A 16,983-nucleotide genomic window follows, 5' to 3' on the forward strand; every position below is an offset into this window, starting at 1 on the left:
TGGTCGTGAGTGAATAGGACTCTTATCTGGTAACGTTATTCTTGTTATATGAATGTAGGTGAAGCGGCTGCTTTGCTCCAACGGGACTTGTTTCTGTATGCTTTTAAGCTAATGGTCTAGATTTTACCAATAAATGTGCAACAATGATGCACTACTCAAACTGGCTCATTGACGTAAAAAACAGGGCAAGCTTTCGAAATGAGTACAAATCACCACCTAACACCGACTGGATTAAGAGGGGGAATATTGCGGACATGCAGAATAACAACCCGCATCTTAACGAAAAAGCATCCGAACTAGCAGCTGCCATTCATCTCTTGAAAAAAGGTAAGAAATCGATTTGCAGCTATATATCTGGGCCTGCTGCGAATAATTCAGCTCGAGTGGCACTTTTCATACGTGACAGGCCATATTTTGTTGTTTCTTTTAATTCAAACCATGTTCGGACTGATGTGAGGGAAGCAGCTAGAGTTTCCAGTTTCCTCCTTCAGGTCAAAGTGGAGGGCGAAGGCGTGCTCCGTTACCAGGGCGACGGTCAGCTAACAGGATTCACGCTAACGGCGCTAGGCTAGCACCCTCAATGCGACTTCAATGTCCTTTTGACGCAACAGTACGCTAAAAAAATATATATATATATATATATATATATATTTTTTTTTTTTAAACTTATGAGCGAAATGAAGCATCCACATATGCATGTTGTGGATAGTCGACGCATAAGTGGTGTCTAAAACTCAAAGGAATGCATCGTAAGTAACTAGTTAGGAGCTGAGCGGAGTGATGACAGGTCTGTCTGGGTTACACATCGATTACGTTTCTTTACAAATGTCTTTTATGTATTTGCTAACTATGAGCTGTTTTAACTGTAACTGACTAAGTAAATGTTATTGTTAGTTATATGTTTTTCCCCATACATTAAATCAGCATTATACCGATAATTGGTAACGTTAGAGTTGACCTACACGCCCGCCCGTATTTGCCATTTCTATTGCCAGACATGCAGCGAGACAGAGAGAGAGACTATAAACAGTAGTCAGTAATTAAAATAAAAAAATAAAAATAGACAGCCTATATATTAAAAAATACTTTTCTTATTAATTTTGGATAGTTAAGACATTAAAAATCAGCTTTCTTAGCAAGAAAGAGCATTAAAAAATGATGTTATCTGGTTTGAATTTAGCTATACAGATTGTCAAAGCTGCAGTCACACAAAAGTAAATCTCCTTTATAGACGACACGAAGTGATTTTGCTCTTGTGGGTTCTTTCGTGTATTTATTATGTGTGTGAATTAGAAAAAGACAGATACAAAAGGCGAGACTTCCACTTTTGACATTTCCATACTACAGACGTTACAGCTTTTGTTATACAAAATGAGTTGGTACAAAAGATGAGGATGCAAGGAGTAGAGGTAGTGAAGGTAGATGAGTTGGGATCAAGCGTCCAAAGCAAGGAGCAGTGACCAAGAGGTGACCAAGAGAGTTCAGGCAGGGTGGAGAGAAGTGATAGAAGGAGTAAAATAGTTATTACCAGTTAGTTAAAATCATTAAAATTAAAGCTACATTTGTAAGTAACAAATTCTGAAAGACCCTAGTTTCTATATGGGTAATAGGTTGACCTCTGCATTCATAACACACTGACTATCTTTGGGTTTTTGACTGTTGGATGTATGAAAAAAAAAGATTTTATACCAACTTACATGTTTGATAAATTAATAGTCTTCATTGTTTTCTCACAGTTTTAAGACAAAATGTCTTCAATTGGATGTTGAGGGCTATAAATTAGAGAATGACAGCTCCTTGTCTCCCACCAAAATTATCATGGGCTTTATTGTCCAATGGGGCGTGTTCTAGTTTTTACTGTCTGTGGAGCACAGGATTCCCCTCTAGATTAGGCAGACTTGTTTTTTTCCTGTGCAATTACACACACAATTTAAATTATTCATAATATTAATATGAGAAATAATGTATTCTTGTTTTTTGAAAACCTTTTATATGTCTTTTTTATGAATTGTTGCAGGCTACAAAATAATCAAGAAAATTGGGGAAGGCACATTTTCAGAGGTCCTGAAAACTCAGAGCTTAAAAGATGGGAAGTTTTATGCATGTAAAGCCATGAAGCAGACAATAAACAGGTATGTACTCTGGAACTAGCTGTCAGTTAGTAATGTGCAGTTCCCCCATACTCTGCTTTGTAAGGGCAATTGATACATAAGTCAGCAGTTGAGTATTCTGTTCACAATAATGCACCAATTACGGTCATTAAATCTGGTAAGCCTGGTGTAGCTCACTGAATTAAGAAAGCAACCCATATATGTAGGGGTATCGCCCCAAGGCCATTTACTGAGTGTCTTCCTCTGCACTCCCTCCCAGAGTTCCTGTATTATCGCAATAAAAGCTAAAAAAAGAAAAGAAAAAAAAAGTACATCCTCTGTCATATTAAATGTGCTAATGGTTTACTCTGTTGTTAAGTCTTGAGCAGGCCAACAATCTGCGGGAAGTCCAGGCAATGAAGAGACTGAGCCCTCATGCAAATATTGTCCAGCTACATGAACTGATTTTGTAAGTGTTGCCTGTCACGTAGTTAAATGTATGATATGGTACGTCATGTTAATTTAACAAAATGTTTCAGTGACAAGGAAACTGGAAGGGTATCTTTGATTTGTGAGCTGATGGAAATGAATATCTATGAGTATATACAAGGTAAGTTTAAATCTGGCAGGGAGTCACTTTAACTTTTAGGCTCACTTTGTAGCTGTTTAAGGATCAAAACAGTTTTTATTCCTTGCAGGAAGAAAAACACCTCTGCCCGAACATACAGTAAAGCACTACATGTACCAGCTCTGCAAGTCGCTTGAACACATGCACAGGTAAAAAGGAAACACTCAAGTTCACATGAAATGATTAAATAAAGGCATTATTTGGGTATCCTGAGGCTGTGTTCTCTTTTATAGCTGTGGGATCTTTCACAGAGATGTAAAACCAGAAAACATTCTTATAAAGGTGAGATGCATCATTGCAGTAATCAGACTTACAAGAATGTAATAGTTGCACTTTTATTTTCAGTGTCATTTTTAACATATATTTGTGCAACTTGCAGCAAAACATTTTGAAGCTTGGCGATTTTGGCTCGTGTCGGAGCGTGTACTCGAAGCCCCCGCACACAGAGTACATCTCCACACGCTGGTACAGAGCCCCAGAGTGCCTGCTCACTGACGGGTATTACAGCCTCAAGATGGACATTTGGAGCGCCGGTTGTGTCTTCTTTGAAATCATGAGGTATCCTGTGCAGCACAGAATTTCACCTGTAATACTTGAAGTTTGGCTAGAGGACATTGCATTTCAATTAAACTTCATTCCTTGTACAAGAGCATTGCCTTTGCCCTTCTTTGCATTCTCAGCTTTCTGTGTAATTCGACCTCCTGTCTTCCCACCCCCAGCATAAACAAATGTGAAATGAAACCTGTGTGAATGGCTTTGCTGTGTCAATAATACCTGTGTGTTTCAGCTTGAATCCTCTCTTCCCTGGAACCAACGAGTTGGACCAGATTGCCAAGATTCATGATATTTTGGGAACACCAGATCAAAGTCTGCTCCAAAAGTTCAAGCAGTAGGTGGTCATTATGTTTATTACAGTTCATTATGGTAATTACATGTGACCGAAAGCGGCACAAATAAATTGTGAATACAGGTCCTTCCATTAATGCTTGAACTGTATAAATATTTTAGATTCAGCTTATTTTTTTTACAACTTTAAGAAATGTAATGAAGTACTCCAAGTACACTAGGGTGGGAGCTAGGGCTGAAAATACATTTAAACTCTGTTACAAACTTCATCCAAATTACACACACAAATTTATACCCACTCCAATTATCACAAAATTCTGCATGGCTTCATTAAATATGCTAAGGTTATTACACAAAAAATCAGCTAATCAGTACAGAAGTTTAATGTGCTCAGCTATGCTTGTCCCGGTGTTGTAATGTCTGTGCAGGTCTAGAGCGATGCATTTCAACTTCCCTCCAAAAAAAGGCACTGGCATCTCATGGTTAGTCCCCAGATGCCCAGCTCCAGCTCTGTCTCTCCTCTATCAAATGCTTGCCTATGACCCCGATGAACGAATCGCTGCTGAAACAGCCCTAAGGCACACATACTTTAGGGAAATAAGGTGAAGTGCTTAATTGTATTTATGTATCTTAACTGATAACTAATATTTTCCAGAAGTTAAATTATAGCCTTCCTTAGTGTCAAAGTCACAGTTTGAGTGTATTGCTTAAGGGTTTTAAATAAATATGCTCTTGTGTTTCTTCTCCTAGGATGGCAGATAAGAAGGCCGAGAGTCTTCACAGAGTTTCTGGGACTATGGATGTAATCGGAAGTTGTGTGACACAAAACTCAGTTGACCATATCTGTCGACCAGCTCGAGTTGGGAAACAACTGAGAGGGAGACACACAAGACAAACACCTTTAATGAGTGTAAGCTAAAGCTCTAAAAGTTGGCTCCAATAAAATCCACCAAATTACATCTGATACTTTCTCTATTTCCAGCACAACATGAAGCATGTAGCAGACACCCTCATCCGACGGAACATCCCTCATTATCCAGCAGAGCTGCCCAAGCTCAACGTGGTTGTACCGGGACCGCAGATCTCCTTCCCAGTCTCCACTATGCCTGCATTTACAGTCACTCACAGAGGCACACTGCCAACTATCACATCCAAAAAGTGCCAGTCACAGTTGGCCAAGGTAAACACCAGTATGACAGACACCAGGATTTTCACATTTTTGAATTCTTCATTATACCTTCTGGGAATAACATCTACCAAGAGCATTACACAAATGCAGTAAAATAAAAAAACAAAAGGCATATTAATGGTCACTAGAAAAAAATGTGAAGAATCAAATTAATACCACTAACCAAGTGCCCTGATGATGCTTTTTGATATGGCCTTTCATTTGGCTGCATCTACTCTCTTCACAGCCCCGGGATGACTCACACCATGCAGCTTTCAAGACCTACTATATGCCACCTCTGGATAGAAAACATGGAGGCTGCTGAGAGCCAAAAAAACAGGAAGTATTACATTAAGAAGAAAAAAAAAAGAAAAAAATAAAGCTACTGGCTAGACCTGTACTGAAATGGATAACTTGAGAAGACACGTCTGTAAAACATCACAACTGTGCTTGAGACGCGAGTCACAGAAGACCATAAAACCTGTTATCTCAACTGCAAACTGACAACTGAAATTCATAAACGGCATATTCTTTAATGCCGCGGATTAAGAGCATGGAGGTTTAGTTTTACTCTTAAAAACTGAACACACTGTACAGTGGGAACTTCTTGTAAAGCAATACGACACCTGCAAAAAGCAGCCACTTGGGCTTGAGCTTTATTATTGTACAACTTTGAATCAAATGATTAAGCCAATTTTAACATCCCCCCCCCAAAAAAAAGAAAAGTGCACACAGATGTCTTCAATTTGCTACCCTGCTCTGACCTCCCAGCTATTTTTACAAAAACCACTTTTAGAAGTTTAAAACGTTACTTGAATGAGACTGAGACTGCCTCTATATAATTATAGTTTGACTTCACTGTAATACTCTGGAAGTTTCAACAGCTGGGTTTTTTTTTTTAAAGACAAAGGGACATTTCAAACAAATCTCCACTAACTTTGTTGACTCATATTTTTCCAGAAGCTGACATAAATATTTTTGAGGAAAACCTGAGATCAGGGAATTCCCCCCAGTAAGATAGGAGAGGTCCAGTTGGAGAGTGCACTACCTTACCTGGAAATCTTCACATTCCACACAGTAGCTTTGATTAATCTGCTGGGATTCAAAGTTGTAAAAAGTAATAAATGTGAAAACATTCAGAGGTGGTGTTAATTTTTTTTTTTTTTTATTTCTAGAGATGTGATGGAAGTCCTTGAAATAAACAATTTTTTAAAAAGCCCAGTCTTCCTGTACAAATGTCAAGAACAAGAACTTAAAACAGTCCTCAGCATCAGTGTTGTGGTTGGAAACAGATTTTGCACAGTTATGCTTAAAAACTGACTGCAGATTAGGTTTAAAAAGGATATTTGAATGTTTGTTGGATGCAAAAATGTAGCTTGGCCAGTACCTCCATACCCCTTCGCTCGAGGGACTGTTGCTTTTCATTTCTCTCAGAGCTGTGAGCTCTTTAAATCAGACTGTGACTCAGTCTGCACATCATTGTGAAACATTACTGGAGTAAAAAGAAAAACTCATCAAGCACCATTTGTATAATGTTGTATTAACCACTGCTCAAAGCTCGCATATTATCGACAAACTCCTGATGTGCTGACAGAATAAACTGATGAGAAAGTGGGTAATTTAAGCTCCATCAGCTTTCCATCTAATGCAGGGGTCACTTATGGCATTATTATCAGTGCATTAAAAATGCATAACTGTCAAATGGAAAAGCCTCCTCCTTTGTTGTGTTTGTCTGTTTTTCATTAGTTAAAATTTCAATCTGGAGAAAAATAATAAAAATTAAAAACAGCAGTTCTGAAGTTGAGCAGCATTAAGATTCAAGTATCTGCCAGACTTCCACTGGAAATTCCACACAACACACATTACAGCTTTTTGTTATACCAAATGAATTAGGCGTGAGTGCAGGAATGAATGAAAACGGCAAACAGTGTATTCAAGATTATTTTAATATTATTAATATGTATACTTTAGAAATATAACTATCAATGACAAAACTTCCACTGGAGTAATGGTAGTTTGCTTAGGCCCCCATCAAATCAATTAATTACAATATACACATTATGATACAGAGCAGATTTAAATCTGAAATAATATTAAAATAAATGCTCAATAGATAAAGGTTTTAATTGTATTTTTTTATCATTTTCTTGACCTACTGTTAGCCATCTGTGAGTTCTGAGCACACCCAAAAAATGTAAAGCCATATTCTTCTATAAACTAATTTAAGTGCAAACCTTTTTTTTTTTTCTTTAAAAAGACTATGATTGCAGCATCCAGCTATATAGATTCAGAATTCAAGACTGAGGATGGTAAAGCCAAGTGGAACCAGGCAATCCTCAACTCTCTTTTTTTGTTTCATTAGAGAAGTTATAAAACAAAAAAACGACAAAGTAGCTAACAAAAATCAGTGCAAAGTCATCAACGGGGAGATTCTATTCAAGAAAAGAGAAGTGGTGGGTGAATGTGGATGGATGCAAAAATTTCAGATGCTTACGCACTTGGTCATAAAAGGATAGTTCTTCTAAAGTTCATATTTTAGTCAGTAACCCTAAGTTGGGTTAAATGACAACATTAAAATAAAAAAGATGATTATGAAAATTAAATGAACTATCCCTTTAGTCTCAAGCCACAGTTGTCTGGTTTGCATCTAACAAAGCCAAGCATTAATTCCAGAAAAGCCTAATGAGATTTGACACGCGCGCACACGCACGCAAACACACACGCACAAACAAACAAAAAAAAGATTTAAAAAAAGAATTCTAAAATGTATTAAAACTCGAGAACAAAAGCACAATAGTCCACAATTGCACCACACCTTTTCCTGTTCCATTCCTTCTCTAGGTCGAGTGAGTGATAAAACAAAAAACAACAGAAAAGCCATTAACAAAACTGGGAGAGGGAGGGGTAGAAAAGAAAAGGAAAACTTGCAATGCTTGCAGGGTGAAGAGCAGCATCAGACTCTGGGTTGCAGGGTTCTTTAGCAGCAGAAATATTGTGGCTATACTACTGTTCCACTGGGAGAGCTGGCTTGGTTTTGGGATGACAATAAACCCTGAAAAAAGGAAAACAAGGAGATTTGCATTGGGAAAGTCCACATACTGAAGCAAAGAAAGGAAAAAAAAAAAAATCAAACAACAAACAGCTCATTAGAAAATGCGTCCCATCTTTCCATATTCCAACCGATGCAAGAAATGAAGAGCCTGTGCACAGCGGTTTAAATAAATGCTTGGTGTAATAACATCCGCGATAAAGGCACTTCACTTTATAACTAGCCTTATGACCCTCCTGATGGGACCTTTATGAACATTTGACATTTTATTACAATGCACCTGGATCCTTAACACAGCACACTTCTCTGTAGCCGTGGGTTTTGTATTAAAAAAATAACTTTTCCACAGCCTCAGCATTAAAGCATTTTTTAACCATATGTCTTTTCAATACAAAGTAGACTTTTAGTTATGCTGCATATTCCAGACTATATGTGCAATTCTGGATATGCAAGTGTGCACAAACATATTTTGCTGTAAGCGTGTGGGGAAGTGCAGAGAGCCTGGGCAAATACAGAGCTATTAGCATAAAGGGTGAAATATGAGCAGGGTTGGGATTCAATAGCAGTTTATCAAATCCAAACAGTTTCAGTTTAGGTCTCCGATCAGCTGGCCTAAACTGGTCGCAGCTTTAATGAAGACTAACAATGATTAAGCCAACCTGTTCACAACCTGCATCTCAAACCTGAAAATAAGATCTAATGTTGATAACTGATATCACAGCTCAAACATACCGACACCACAAAATTCACTTGCTCAAAATGTTAATTTGATAGATAATTGTCTTCTGGGCAACAAAAATCAACATAAATAGTGGTTGCAGAGTGATAATGTCTTCATCACAAAAAAGTCAGTGGACTGAAGAAAGCACATTAACCAAGAGACAGCTTAAATGGAGCCTTTACAGAATTAACAAAGTAAGTGTCACTAATGGCAAGTCATTTTAACTGGAGAAATCAACAGACAGCACTAGCAATAACGGAGAAGCTGCTTATATCACCTGCATGATTTGATCATTGCTTTGCTAATGGGAAATAAAAACTCTAAGAGATAAAAACGAAAAAAGCAAAAACAAGTGTGCACGAGATTTGAGAGTGTCTGAGCTTGATGAAATTTGACCATCTTGCTGAACGGGAAATGCATCTGATGACAAGAACCCAACCATAACCCTCTGAATGTGACCACATATGCAAATGACTTGTTGGCTATGCATTGCGAGATCATTATGGCGAACCAATGAATACATCTTATGTCTTCCTTCACCTGACAGGTCCACAGAAAATTCTATCTTATTATATAACCACAAACTGTATTGTCATAGCATAGGATGTTTTTTTTCTCCCACTGAAACTTGGGCATTGGAAAGCAGGTGTACATTAAACCAAGTCTTATAACTTATGTTTATTACTTCAGTGGCAATTTGACTATAAAAGCTATAAATCGTATTCCAAATATCCACAGTTTAACGTATGCGTTCAAAATAAGTTTAGTTTCTTAACTGCTTTATCGACTCATAAGCGCCATCATTTCAAATTTCCTCCCATTTCCTACATTAAAAAGAACTTACCACTTTGCCTGGCCTCGCCCATGTGCAAATAAATCCCTCCTGACAAGCAGTCACTAAACAGTCCTCTAAAAATATGAGTACAGTCAGTCTCTCGTGTGCTATTTTTTTACAGATGAGGGGCTCGAGGAGGGGCACGTCCTCCATGCGCGGGCACAGCAGAGTGCCCAGAGTCTTGGCAGGGTCTGTTTTGGTTTTTGTCAGCAGGTTGAGCTTGTCGCTACTCTTGCTGCTGATGTGACCCATGCTGTGGTTGCGTTTGTGGTCCTTCTCGTGGTGGCGCTCCTTCCGATCATGGAGTGACAGTGTAGCAAACTTACTCACACCTGTAGCGATGGCGCTGTCCATAATACCACTACTGATTCCACCGCCACTGCTGGCTTTGTTGGTATTGTTTGCCGTCGTTGTTGTGGTGCCAGCAGAATGGGGAAGGCTGTTGGAACGTGGTAAAGTAGTAGCGATGGAGTTAATGCCAGGAGTATTGGCACCACTGTTGTTTCCATTAGTAGTGTTACTAGAGGTGTTAGTGATTATTGTAGCACCTGCAGGAGGGCTGGTAGCATTCATGACATTAGTATGTGTCCGTGTCCGTGAGAGGGGAAGATGCGGGAAAAGGATGTCCTCAGTGAGGTCCCATAGGCACAGCTGAGTGTCCTGCCCCACTGAGCCAAACCGGTATGTAACACTAACAGGCCGGCTGTCTGTGGAGTTACGCTTAGAAAGTCGAGACTGTGTACTGTTGGCCCGGTCTCGTCCAAAGTGGATCATCTGATCCTGGAAGTCCTCATCGCTGCCACTGAACTCCATCGGGTCGCTCTCCTCCACACTTGTGGTGTAATGGTCAAAAGCCACCACACTCACCCACGACTTGTGGCCGTGACCTCGAGCAATGACCCTGCAGTCCAAGAACGACCACACAGTCACTAGATCGTCCTCTCCACCCGCAACTATATATTTTCCATCAGGGCTCCAGCACACGCACAACAAACCACCAAAATAGCTCTTCATGGTGCCGTGAAGCTCAACAGCATCAAAGTTGAACACCCGTAGGAAGCCGTCTTGGCTTACACAGGCGAGGAACTTCCCATCTGGAGAGAAGGCAAACTCATTCAGAGCTCCCTCTCCTACAGTCCATTTAAGGAGAGGGTTCCTCGTGGATTTACTCTTGCAAGTGTGCACAGAGTAATTCTCTCCCTGTTTGAGTAGCTGGTAGTGTGGCGCTGTGGTGCCGCAGGTATGCTCCACATTGTACAGGTACATATTCCCACTGGCATGAGACACTAGAAACAGACTCTCTGAGCCTGGCACCCATTTCACACATGTTACTCTGGACTTGTCTATTAATCTCTGTCAGGAGAAAAAATAGGTTGAGGTTTGAGAGGCAGGAGAGAGCAGAAGAGAAGGGGAAGACAAAAAATAATAATTTTAATACAGTAAAATTGACGTTGGTATGCTCAACAAGCTTTAAGTTTTTAATACAACAAGCTTTGGGCCATTTGGTAATGTTATTAGTAATTTTTACTTGACTTTTTTTTTCATTAAGATGCATTAAATACATAAGAATATCAATGCATTAATCACACAAAAAATCTTATCAGTTGTAAATTAATTGTGGAGTAGAAGATAATCAATTCTGTGGGATTGGATGACATGCAAGCACCATATTGTCACTTCCTGGTTCCTAAAAAAAAATATGTACGGTGACGGTAAGGTGCAACCTTAAACAGTACTACAAAAATAGTACATAGATGTTATTCCAACCTGTGTCCTTTAGACTTACCTCCTCATTGAAGAGCTTGCTTGTCTCCTTCTTGATAGGGTCAATGAGCTGTACCTGTCCTGCTGAGAAACCCACCAGCAAGGACACGCTCTCTGCTGTAGCTGTGAGGTGGTTGAAGTCATGACACGTGGGCTGCGTTCCCTTGTAAATGCGCTTGTCTATGGGCTTGCTCAAGTCAGCGGCCTGAAAACAGAGACCGAGATTGCAAGGGGGGAATGAATGCATACAGATTGCAGCAACCTTCAAATATCTAAAATGCCCAACTACTCTACTGCATGGCAAAGTCTATACTTAGTCACACTACCAGTAATAAACCATAGCAGCTGAGAGTGCCGTGTTTTATATCAAACTATCAAACCTTTAAGACTGAGGCAGTGCGTTTTAAATCAAGCATCTTGAACCGCGTATAAGACAAGTGCCTGGAAGCAAAATACTAAACATTGAAAAACACACAGAAGAGCATGAAGAGCAAGGGCATGCCTTTTCTCTATAGAGAAACTGATCAAAAAGCAGTTGTTTTAGCCATTTTAAGGAAACAGTATTATACTACTGTAAAGAAGCTGCAGTAAATACATTGCAGACAGTTAATATAACACAACAGTTAAATTTGTTAATGATTAACAGTTTGAACAACTGGTAGAACGGAAAATTCTTTTCAGGGTAAGGTGATGACTCAGGGGTTCCTCCATTTCCATGACATGCGACTGTTTTTGTCTTGCCTCAAAGAGCAAACGTGTCAATGGAGGTCTTGATCAAGAGTCCACTAAAAAGTACAAAATCACAAGACTTCTGCCTCACAATGGCAGAAACAAAGGCTGAAAGAAAACTTCATCATGTTACAATACAACTAAACATACCTGCTGTATTACACATTGGCTTGAGGGCTGACATGCAGATGTTTTCCAAAAACCAGTATGTGCCAACAGTGATGGCTACTGTACAACTCTAGCTACTGTACATTTCTAGTTTGTGTTTTTTGTTTTCAAAAAGTATGTCTGCTACAATATATCAGAATACATTTCTTACTTACCAAGCCTTCCAAAATATATGACTTGAAGTAATTGCCAACTGTGTAGTAACCTGGCATTTAACATTTTCTAACTATGTTAACTTGCACATATTAAAAACCCTGAGGTCACACGAGTTTTTTCCTTTTCCCAATTGCTTCAAACAGCTCAAATATATGGCAGACCTTCAACCAGGATACAACTATTTCCCTCTGAAAAAAAAATGGCTACACATGACATGTTTGTGTGTAAATATGGAAAATGCTTTTATACCCAGGTTCAATTGAACAAAGAGCTCATTCAATCTGTGATGTCAAATCAGGTATCCGTTAATAACCACATTAAGGTGCGACAACATATTTTTTATCAACAGTAACGTGGACAGTTAATTTTGATACTCAATGACAGCGAAGACCTGTATTCATATTAATTGCTATGTGATTTCCACATTATGCTCAACTATGGGGTAGCAGATCACAATAACACTATGTGCCCATTGATTGTTATTAAATACCAAAAATATACCAAATCAGCTCAGTTTGATTAGCTCAGCCTCTCAAGAAGAATTCTTAAGCCAAAATCAGAGTGCCATTACGGCAGCAGTTAGCCACATGAATCCGCATCACCGTGATTGTCGATATCTGTCAGTCAAAAGGTCTTCTACAGGTGTCAAGGGTGGCAACGTAAATCTGTCAATGCTGACACGGACAGTTTTATTACAAACCAAGCCCGTTATAAACACCATTTAAGCTCTGTCAACTTGAACCGTTACAGTAGGTCAACTTCACCAACATGATATTTGCAAAACTACAAAAACCCGCCATCAAGTGTAAAGAGAGTGACGGATAGGAGACGGGAGTTTTAGCCCCTGGCCTCGGGGTAGCTACTGGCTTGCTAACGTTAGCCAGTTACGCTGGCTAGCTAACTAATAGGCTAGATTTGAGCTAAGTAGCTAGCTGCCAGCTAATTTCAAAGTCAAGCACCTGTCAGAGTGACTTGACACGCCTAAACTCCTGCAACACCTCACACAGCACTGTGGCATTTTAACTTGCAGCATAGCGAATTTCCTCAGGCATAAGCCACATTAGCATGCTACCTTTCTAACGCCTTTGTAGATGTAGAAGTAGAGCTCACGGCCCACATTGAAACAGATCCTGTCGCCGTTGCCTGACTGGTCGTTGACGTTCACGAAAGAGACCTTGACGGGGTTGGAGCCTTGTGAATTGAAAGGCACCCTATTAGGACGGCTGTATTCGGAGTGAGTGAGAAGTTTGTAGACGCCTTCCCGAGTGGTGAACTGAGTTTTAATTTCGTTCATCTCCTTCCCTCCTCCCTCCGCCGCCATCTTTGAAATTAACATTCATCCCTTTCCCCCAGGCCGGATCTTACGCACGGATGTGAGCGGCCGTTCCGACTCTCCCGTTCCCCCCAACGGCTCACGGTGGAACTGGTGGAAGGGATGCGACTGGTTTCAACAAGTTGTGACAGCTTTATCTAAGACCTTGCATTATCAACTTAACACAGAAGTTTGATTCAGCCACAGATTTTAATTTTGATTTTAATTTTCGCCCGTGAGTGAACATTTACATATCTCGAAATTTCAAATACTCAGGAATAAGTTTATTTATCAAATCAAAATCAAATCAAATCACTTTTATTGTCACATCACATGTGCAGGTACATTGGTACAGTACATGTGAGTGAAATTCTTGTGTGCGAGCTTCACAAGCAACAGAGTTGTGCAAAATACAATAATGTAAACAAGCAAAATACAAGAATGGCTACATCTGAAACTAATAAATATATGTACAATATATAATAGTATATGCATTTCTGGATGTGTATACTAAATATTTTTCTACGTGTGTGTGTGTGTGTGTGTGTGTACACATATTTTACAAATTAAATAGAGTAAACAATAAATAAATATATAAAAATATACAGAGTTGAGACATGTTCAAAACAGTGGCATTACTGTACAGTAATACATAATGTTGAAGTTCCAGTAGTTAAGGTGAGGTGTCTATGACGTGTTCAGCAGTCTGATGGCCTGATGGAAAAAGCTGTCTCTCAGTCTGCTGGTACGGGACCGGATGCTGCAGAACCTCCTTCCTGATGGAAGGAGGTTTATTTATGTTATTTATTTATTTTTGTTGTTTTTAGTTTTTTTCAGAGACGGAAACAAGCTCCCATAAACTAGGCTTGATTGTATTAAAAAAAAATAAAAAAATACATTTTGAAAAATAAAAAAATACAAGTTTTAGATATTTGCACTGTTTATATATAAATATATAGTAAGTTACTACTCGATCAACCACACGTTTAAGCTTATGATCAAGTTGCTGTTTTTGTTTTCTTAAAGTACAGTTTACAATATATATTTCATACAAAAAAAATATATGTTTACATTTTAGTTAGAATAAGCTTTAAAACTTAAAAAAACGCAGGACCGGTACACGTTTTATTTTGAAAAAGCAACAACCGGACGTATTATTTTGTCACAATCTTGAAATTAGCAAAGTCTGTGGTGTTTAAAACTTGTGACAGTGCAGTTGTGTAGACTGCTCACCTGACTGTGGCCACACTTGGCTGTTTCTTATTCAAGGCACCTGCTCTTTAATTAAGCTGCCAGCATTCCTGACCATCTTATCTCGACTTATTTGCGTTATTTCCAAAGAAAATTTGTTTCACGCGCCAAATGTCATGGCACACAGAAGAAGAAGAACACAACGTCCACTTCCAGGTATCAGTGATTACTATTTAATTGTTTTTTCTCCTTAGACGTGGTATTTTCCTAGTTAATTCATTTTCATTTGTGGTGTCAACGTAACATGTGCACAATCTTTTCCAAATAAATAAAATAAATAAATCACCTGTATATGTTATTGGCTGTCTTTTGATTTAATCATTATTGCAATGTAACCTACATATAGTTTTCTACATTCAGACAGCACTGATAGACAAGCACCCAGCAGTATGGACCAGCTTACTTTAAATTACATGGTAAGAATACTTACCCAATGCCCATCTGCAGGTGCTCTGCATTCTTCTTAGACCACTTGCATACTGTTGGACTAGTATGACCTTTGTTTTTTGTTAGGAGATGTGCAACATGGAGTCCAGCACAGATTCTGACTCTGAAATCAGTCCAAGATGGTCCGACACCAGTACCATGGTACTGCTTGAATTCATCAATTGGGCAATACATGCACACTGACATAATAAGCAAATTTGGAAGTATATAGTATAGTTTAAGCATTTTTCAAATAGTAGGGGAAAAACAGTTTTAGTGATCATTTAACATATAAAGCCAGACATGCACCGATCTTTGTAAAAATAACTGCCAACTTATTGATGTTGAACCTCTGGTGGTTGTGTTTAGGGATGTGTGAGCAGTGCACCAGAGAGTGGTGCCTCAAGGAGGGCGTTGCCATTAACGCTTAAGCCTGCAGAAAGGCATGGCTGTTATTCTTTGGTATGCACTCTCCTCTCATTCATCCATTTGTGTTGAAAATGCACATTGCTGATCATGAATTAAAATGTGTGCACTTGTTATGATTGTAGGATTTGGACCCGTACGATGGGAGCTCTGAGGATTCTGACGAGTCAAATGTCAATGTCTCCAGCAGGCAATCGAGGCAGCAGGCAAAAGGTGGTGGAAAAGGAGGATGTCGACTCTCGGGCCGAAGCAGGCGATGTATCTGTAATCACTCTGCTTCTGTTGCCCTCAGAGAAGGGACAAAAAATGACAAGAGAGACTGTCTGAGAGAACAGCCGAATCTTCTGGATGTCCAGATGAAATGTGGAAGTGACTCTGACCGGTTGGTCTGCGAACTGGACACTCTTCCCTCTAACAGTGACAGGGATGCTTGTAAAAATCTTCCAGAAGAAAGGGTAACTGATTCAGTAACACACAGACAAATCTCTGATATGGAATTGCAGCTTGATGATTCAGGCTTGCGTATTACAAGATCCTCCACACTTCACCCACCTAAACCTCAAAGCTCAGTGGAGGGGAGTTCATCTCACATGCTGGGTTGCTTCTCTGAGAGATCTCCCTGCTTGTGTAACCTTGGATCTCTGTACAAGAGAAAGCTGAGTCTCCCTGGAACAGACATGATTGAGTTGGGACACAGGAAGAAGCAGTGTGTCTTCAACATGGACGATGAACAAGAAGGAAACAATTCTGCATCTGAACCATGTTAGAGTTCTTTAACAGTTGAGATTTAAGGTGGACTGAAATACTGTAAATAGTTATTTGGAATTGCACTCTGTTTATTCATGAATAGTTAACTTTGAGCACCTCCTGATCGTTAAGGTGGCATTTGGTTATCACTTGCTTAAAATTTAGTCACAGGTGACTCATCAAAACCTAATTTTTGTTCAAATGAGCTGCTTAAATCCAAATGAATGAATAAAGTAAAATATTTAAGTTTCCAGTGGTTCATGGAGGTTCAATGAGTGTCTGCAGTTAGGTCAGTAAGCATTTGAACAATGTAATGTTACCTCAAACAGTTAATGTGATTTTAAGTGCAAACCTTTAGCTTTACTTAAAGGGTTTTAGCAAAACATGGCCTTTTGGTGTTGTGCTGGTCTGTGCATTCCTTCCTTTTAACCAGATGGTTATGTTGATTTGACTCCTTAGGTTTGAGTAACAGGGAAACTAGGCTCACCTGGCCTTGTCAGTCTATTGTCTTCTACTTTTGACCCTCTAAAAGAGAGTGAGTGTATAAAAATGGTTTTGCCAAACAGTTATTGCTGTAACAGATATTTTATGCATATTGTCATGAAACTTTGGTAATATACTTACCCCTCCAACCAGCAGGTGGCAGTAATGGATAATTATATAGTTG

The 16,983-nt window shown here is 39.2% G+C and overlaps 3 protein-coding genes across 7 annotated transcripts; 2 read left to right on the plus strand and 1 right to left on the minus strand.

Moving 5' to 3' along the window:
• The first annotated feature begins 3 nt into the window (after nt 1-3).
• On the plus strand, nt 4-5,871 carry mok (MOK protein kinase). Of its 3 annotated transcripts, none has more exons than XM_085442239.1 (12): nt 4-327; nt 2,018-2,132; nt 2,470-2,559; nt 2,630-2,700; nt 2,789-2,867; nt 2,952-3,000; nt 3,098-3,276; nt 3,506-3,607; nt 3,993-4,166; nt 4,315-4,474; nt 4,547-4,744; nt 4,980-5,871. In XM_085442239.1, the coding sequence occupies exons 1-12, from the start codon at nt 144-146 to the stop codon at nt 5,055-5,057; spliced, it is 1,479 nt and encodes a 492-aa protein (XP_085298365.1). In that variant the 5' UTR covers nt 4-143; the 3' UTR covers nt 5,058-5,871. The 3 variants fall into 3 exon arrangements, with proteins under 3 accessions (XP_085298365.1, XP_085298367.1, XP_085298366.1); XM_085442241.1 differs by lacking the exon at nt 4-327 and adding an exon at nt 580-787; XM_085442240.1 differs by lacking the exon at nt 4-327 and adding an exon at nt 580-749.
• Nucleotides 5,872-6,660: 789 nt separating this feature from the next.
• wdr20a (WD repeat domain 20a) lies at nt 6,661-13,579 on the minus strand. The gene is made up of 4 exons (XM_085442238.1): nt 13,227-13,579; nt 11,124-11,306; nt 9,347-10,690; nt 6,661-7,784 (listed from the first exon to the last, which is right to left on the minus strand). Exons 1-4 carry the CDS (start codon nt 13,488-13,490, stop codon nt 7,731-7,733), a joined length of 1,845 nt encoding a protein of 614 aa, XP_085298364.1. The 5' UTR covers nt 13,491-13,579; the 3' UTR covers nt 6,661-7,730.
• A 930-nt stretch (nt 13,580-14,509) lies between these two features.
• LOC146686390 (uncharacterized) lies at nt 14,510-16,565 on the plus strand. 3 transcript variants are annotated; one of them, XM_085441516.1, is made up of 5 exons: nt 14,510-14,873; nt 15,078-15,133; nt 15,231-15,305; nt 15,513-15,605; nt 15,695-16,565. In XM_085441516.1, the coding sequence occupies exons 1-5, from the start codon at nt 14,834-14,836 to the stop codon at nt 16,334-16,336; spliced, it is 906 nt and encodes a 301-aa protein (XP_085297642.1). In that variant the 5' UTR covers nt 14,510-14,833; the 3' UTR covers nt 16,337-16,565. The 3 variants fall into 3 exon arrangements, with proteins under 3 accessions (XP_085297642.1, XP_085297644.1, XP_085297643.1); XM_085441517.1 differs by having other exon boundaries at nt 14,828-14,873; nt 15,064-15,133; XM_085441518.1 differs by lacking the exons at nt 15,078-15,133; nt 15,231-15,305.
• The last annotated feature ends 418 nt before the right edge of the window (nt 16,566-16,983 follow it).

The sequence above is a fragment of the Copadichromis virginalis genome, linkage group LG19 (assembly GCF_057382275.1).
Source record: "Copadichromis virginalis isolate Kocher_CV1m ecotype Utaka linkage group LG19, C_Virginalis_male_GT1.1, whole genome shotgun sequence".
In the NCBI taxonomy this organism is placed as follows: Eukaryota; Metazoa; Chordata; class Actinopteri; order Cichliformes; family Cichlidae; genus Copadichromis; species Copadichromis virginalis.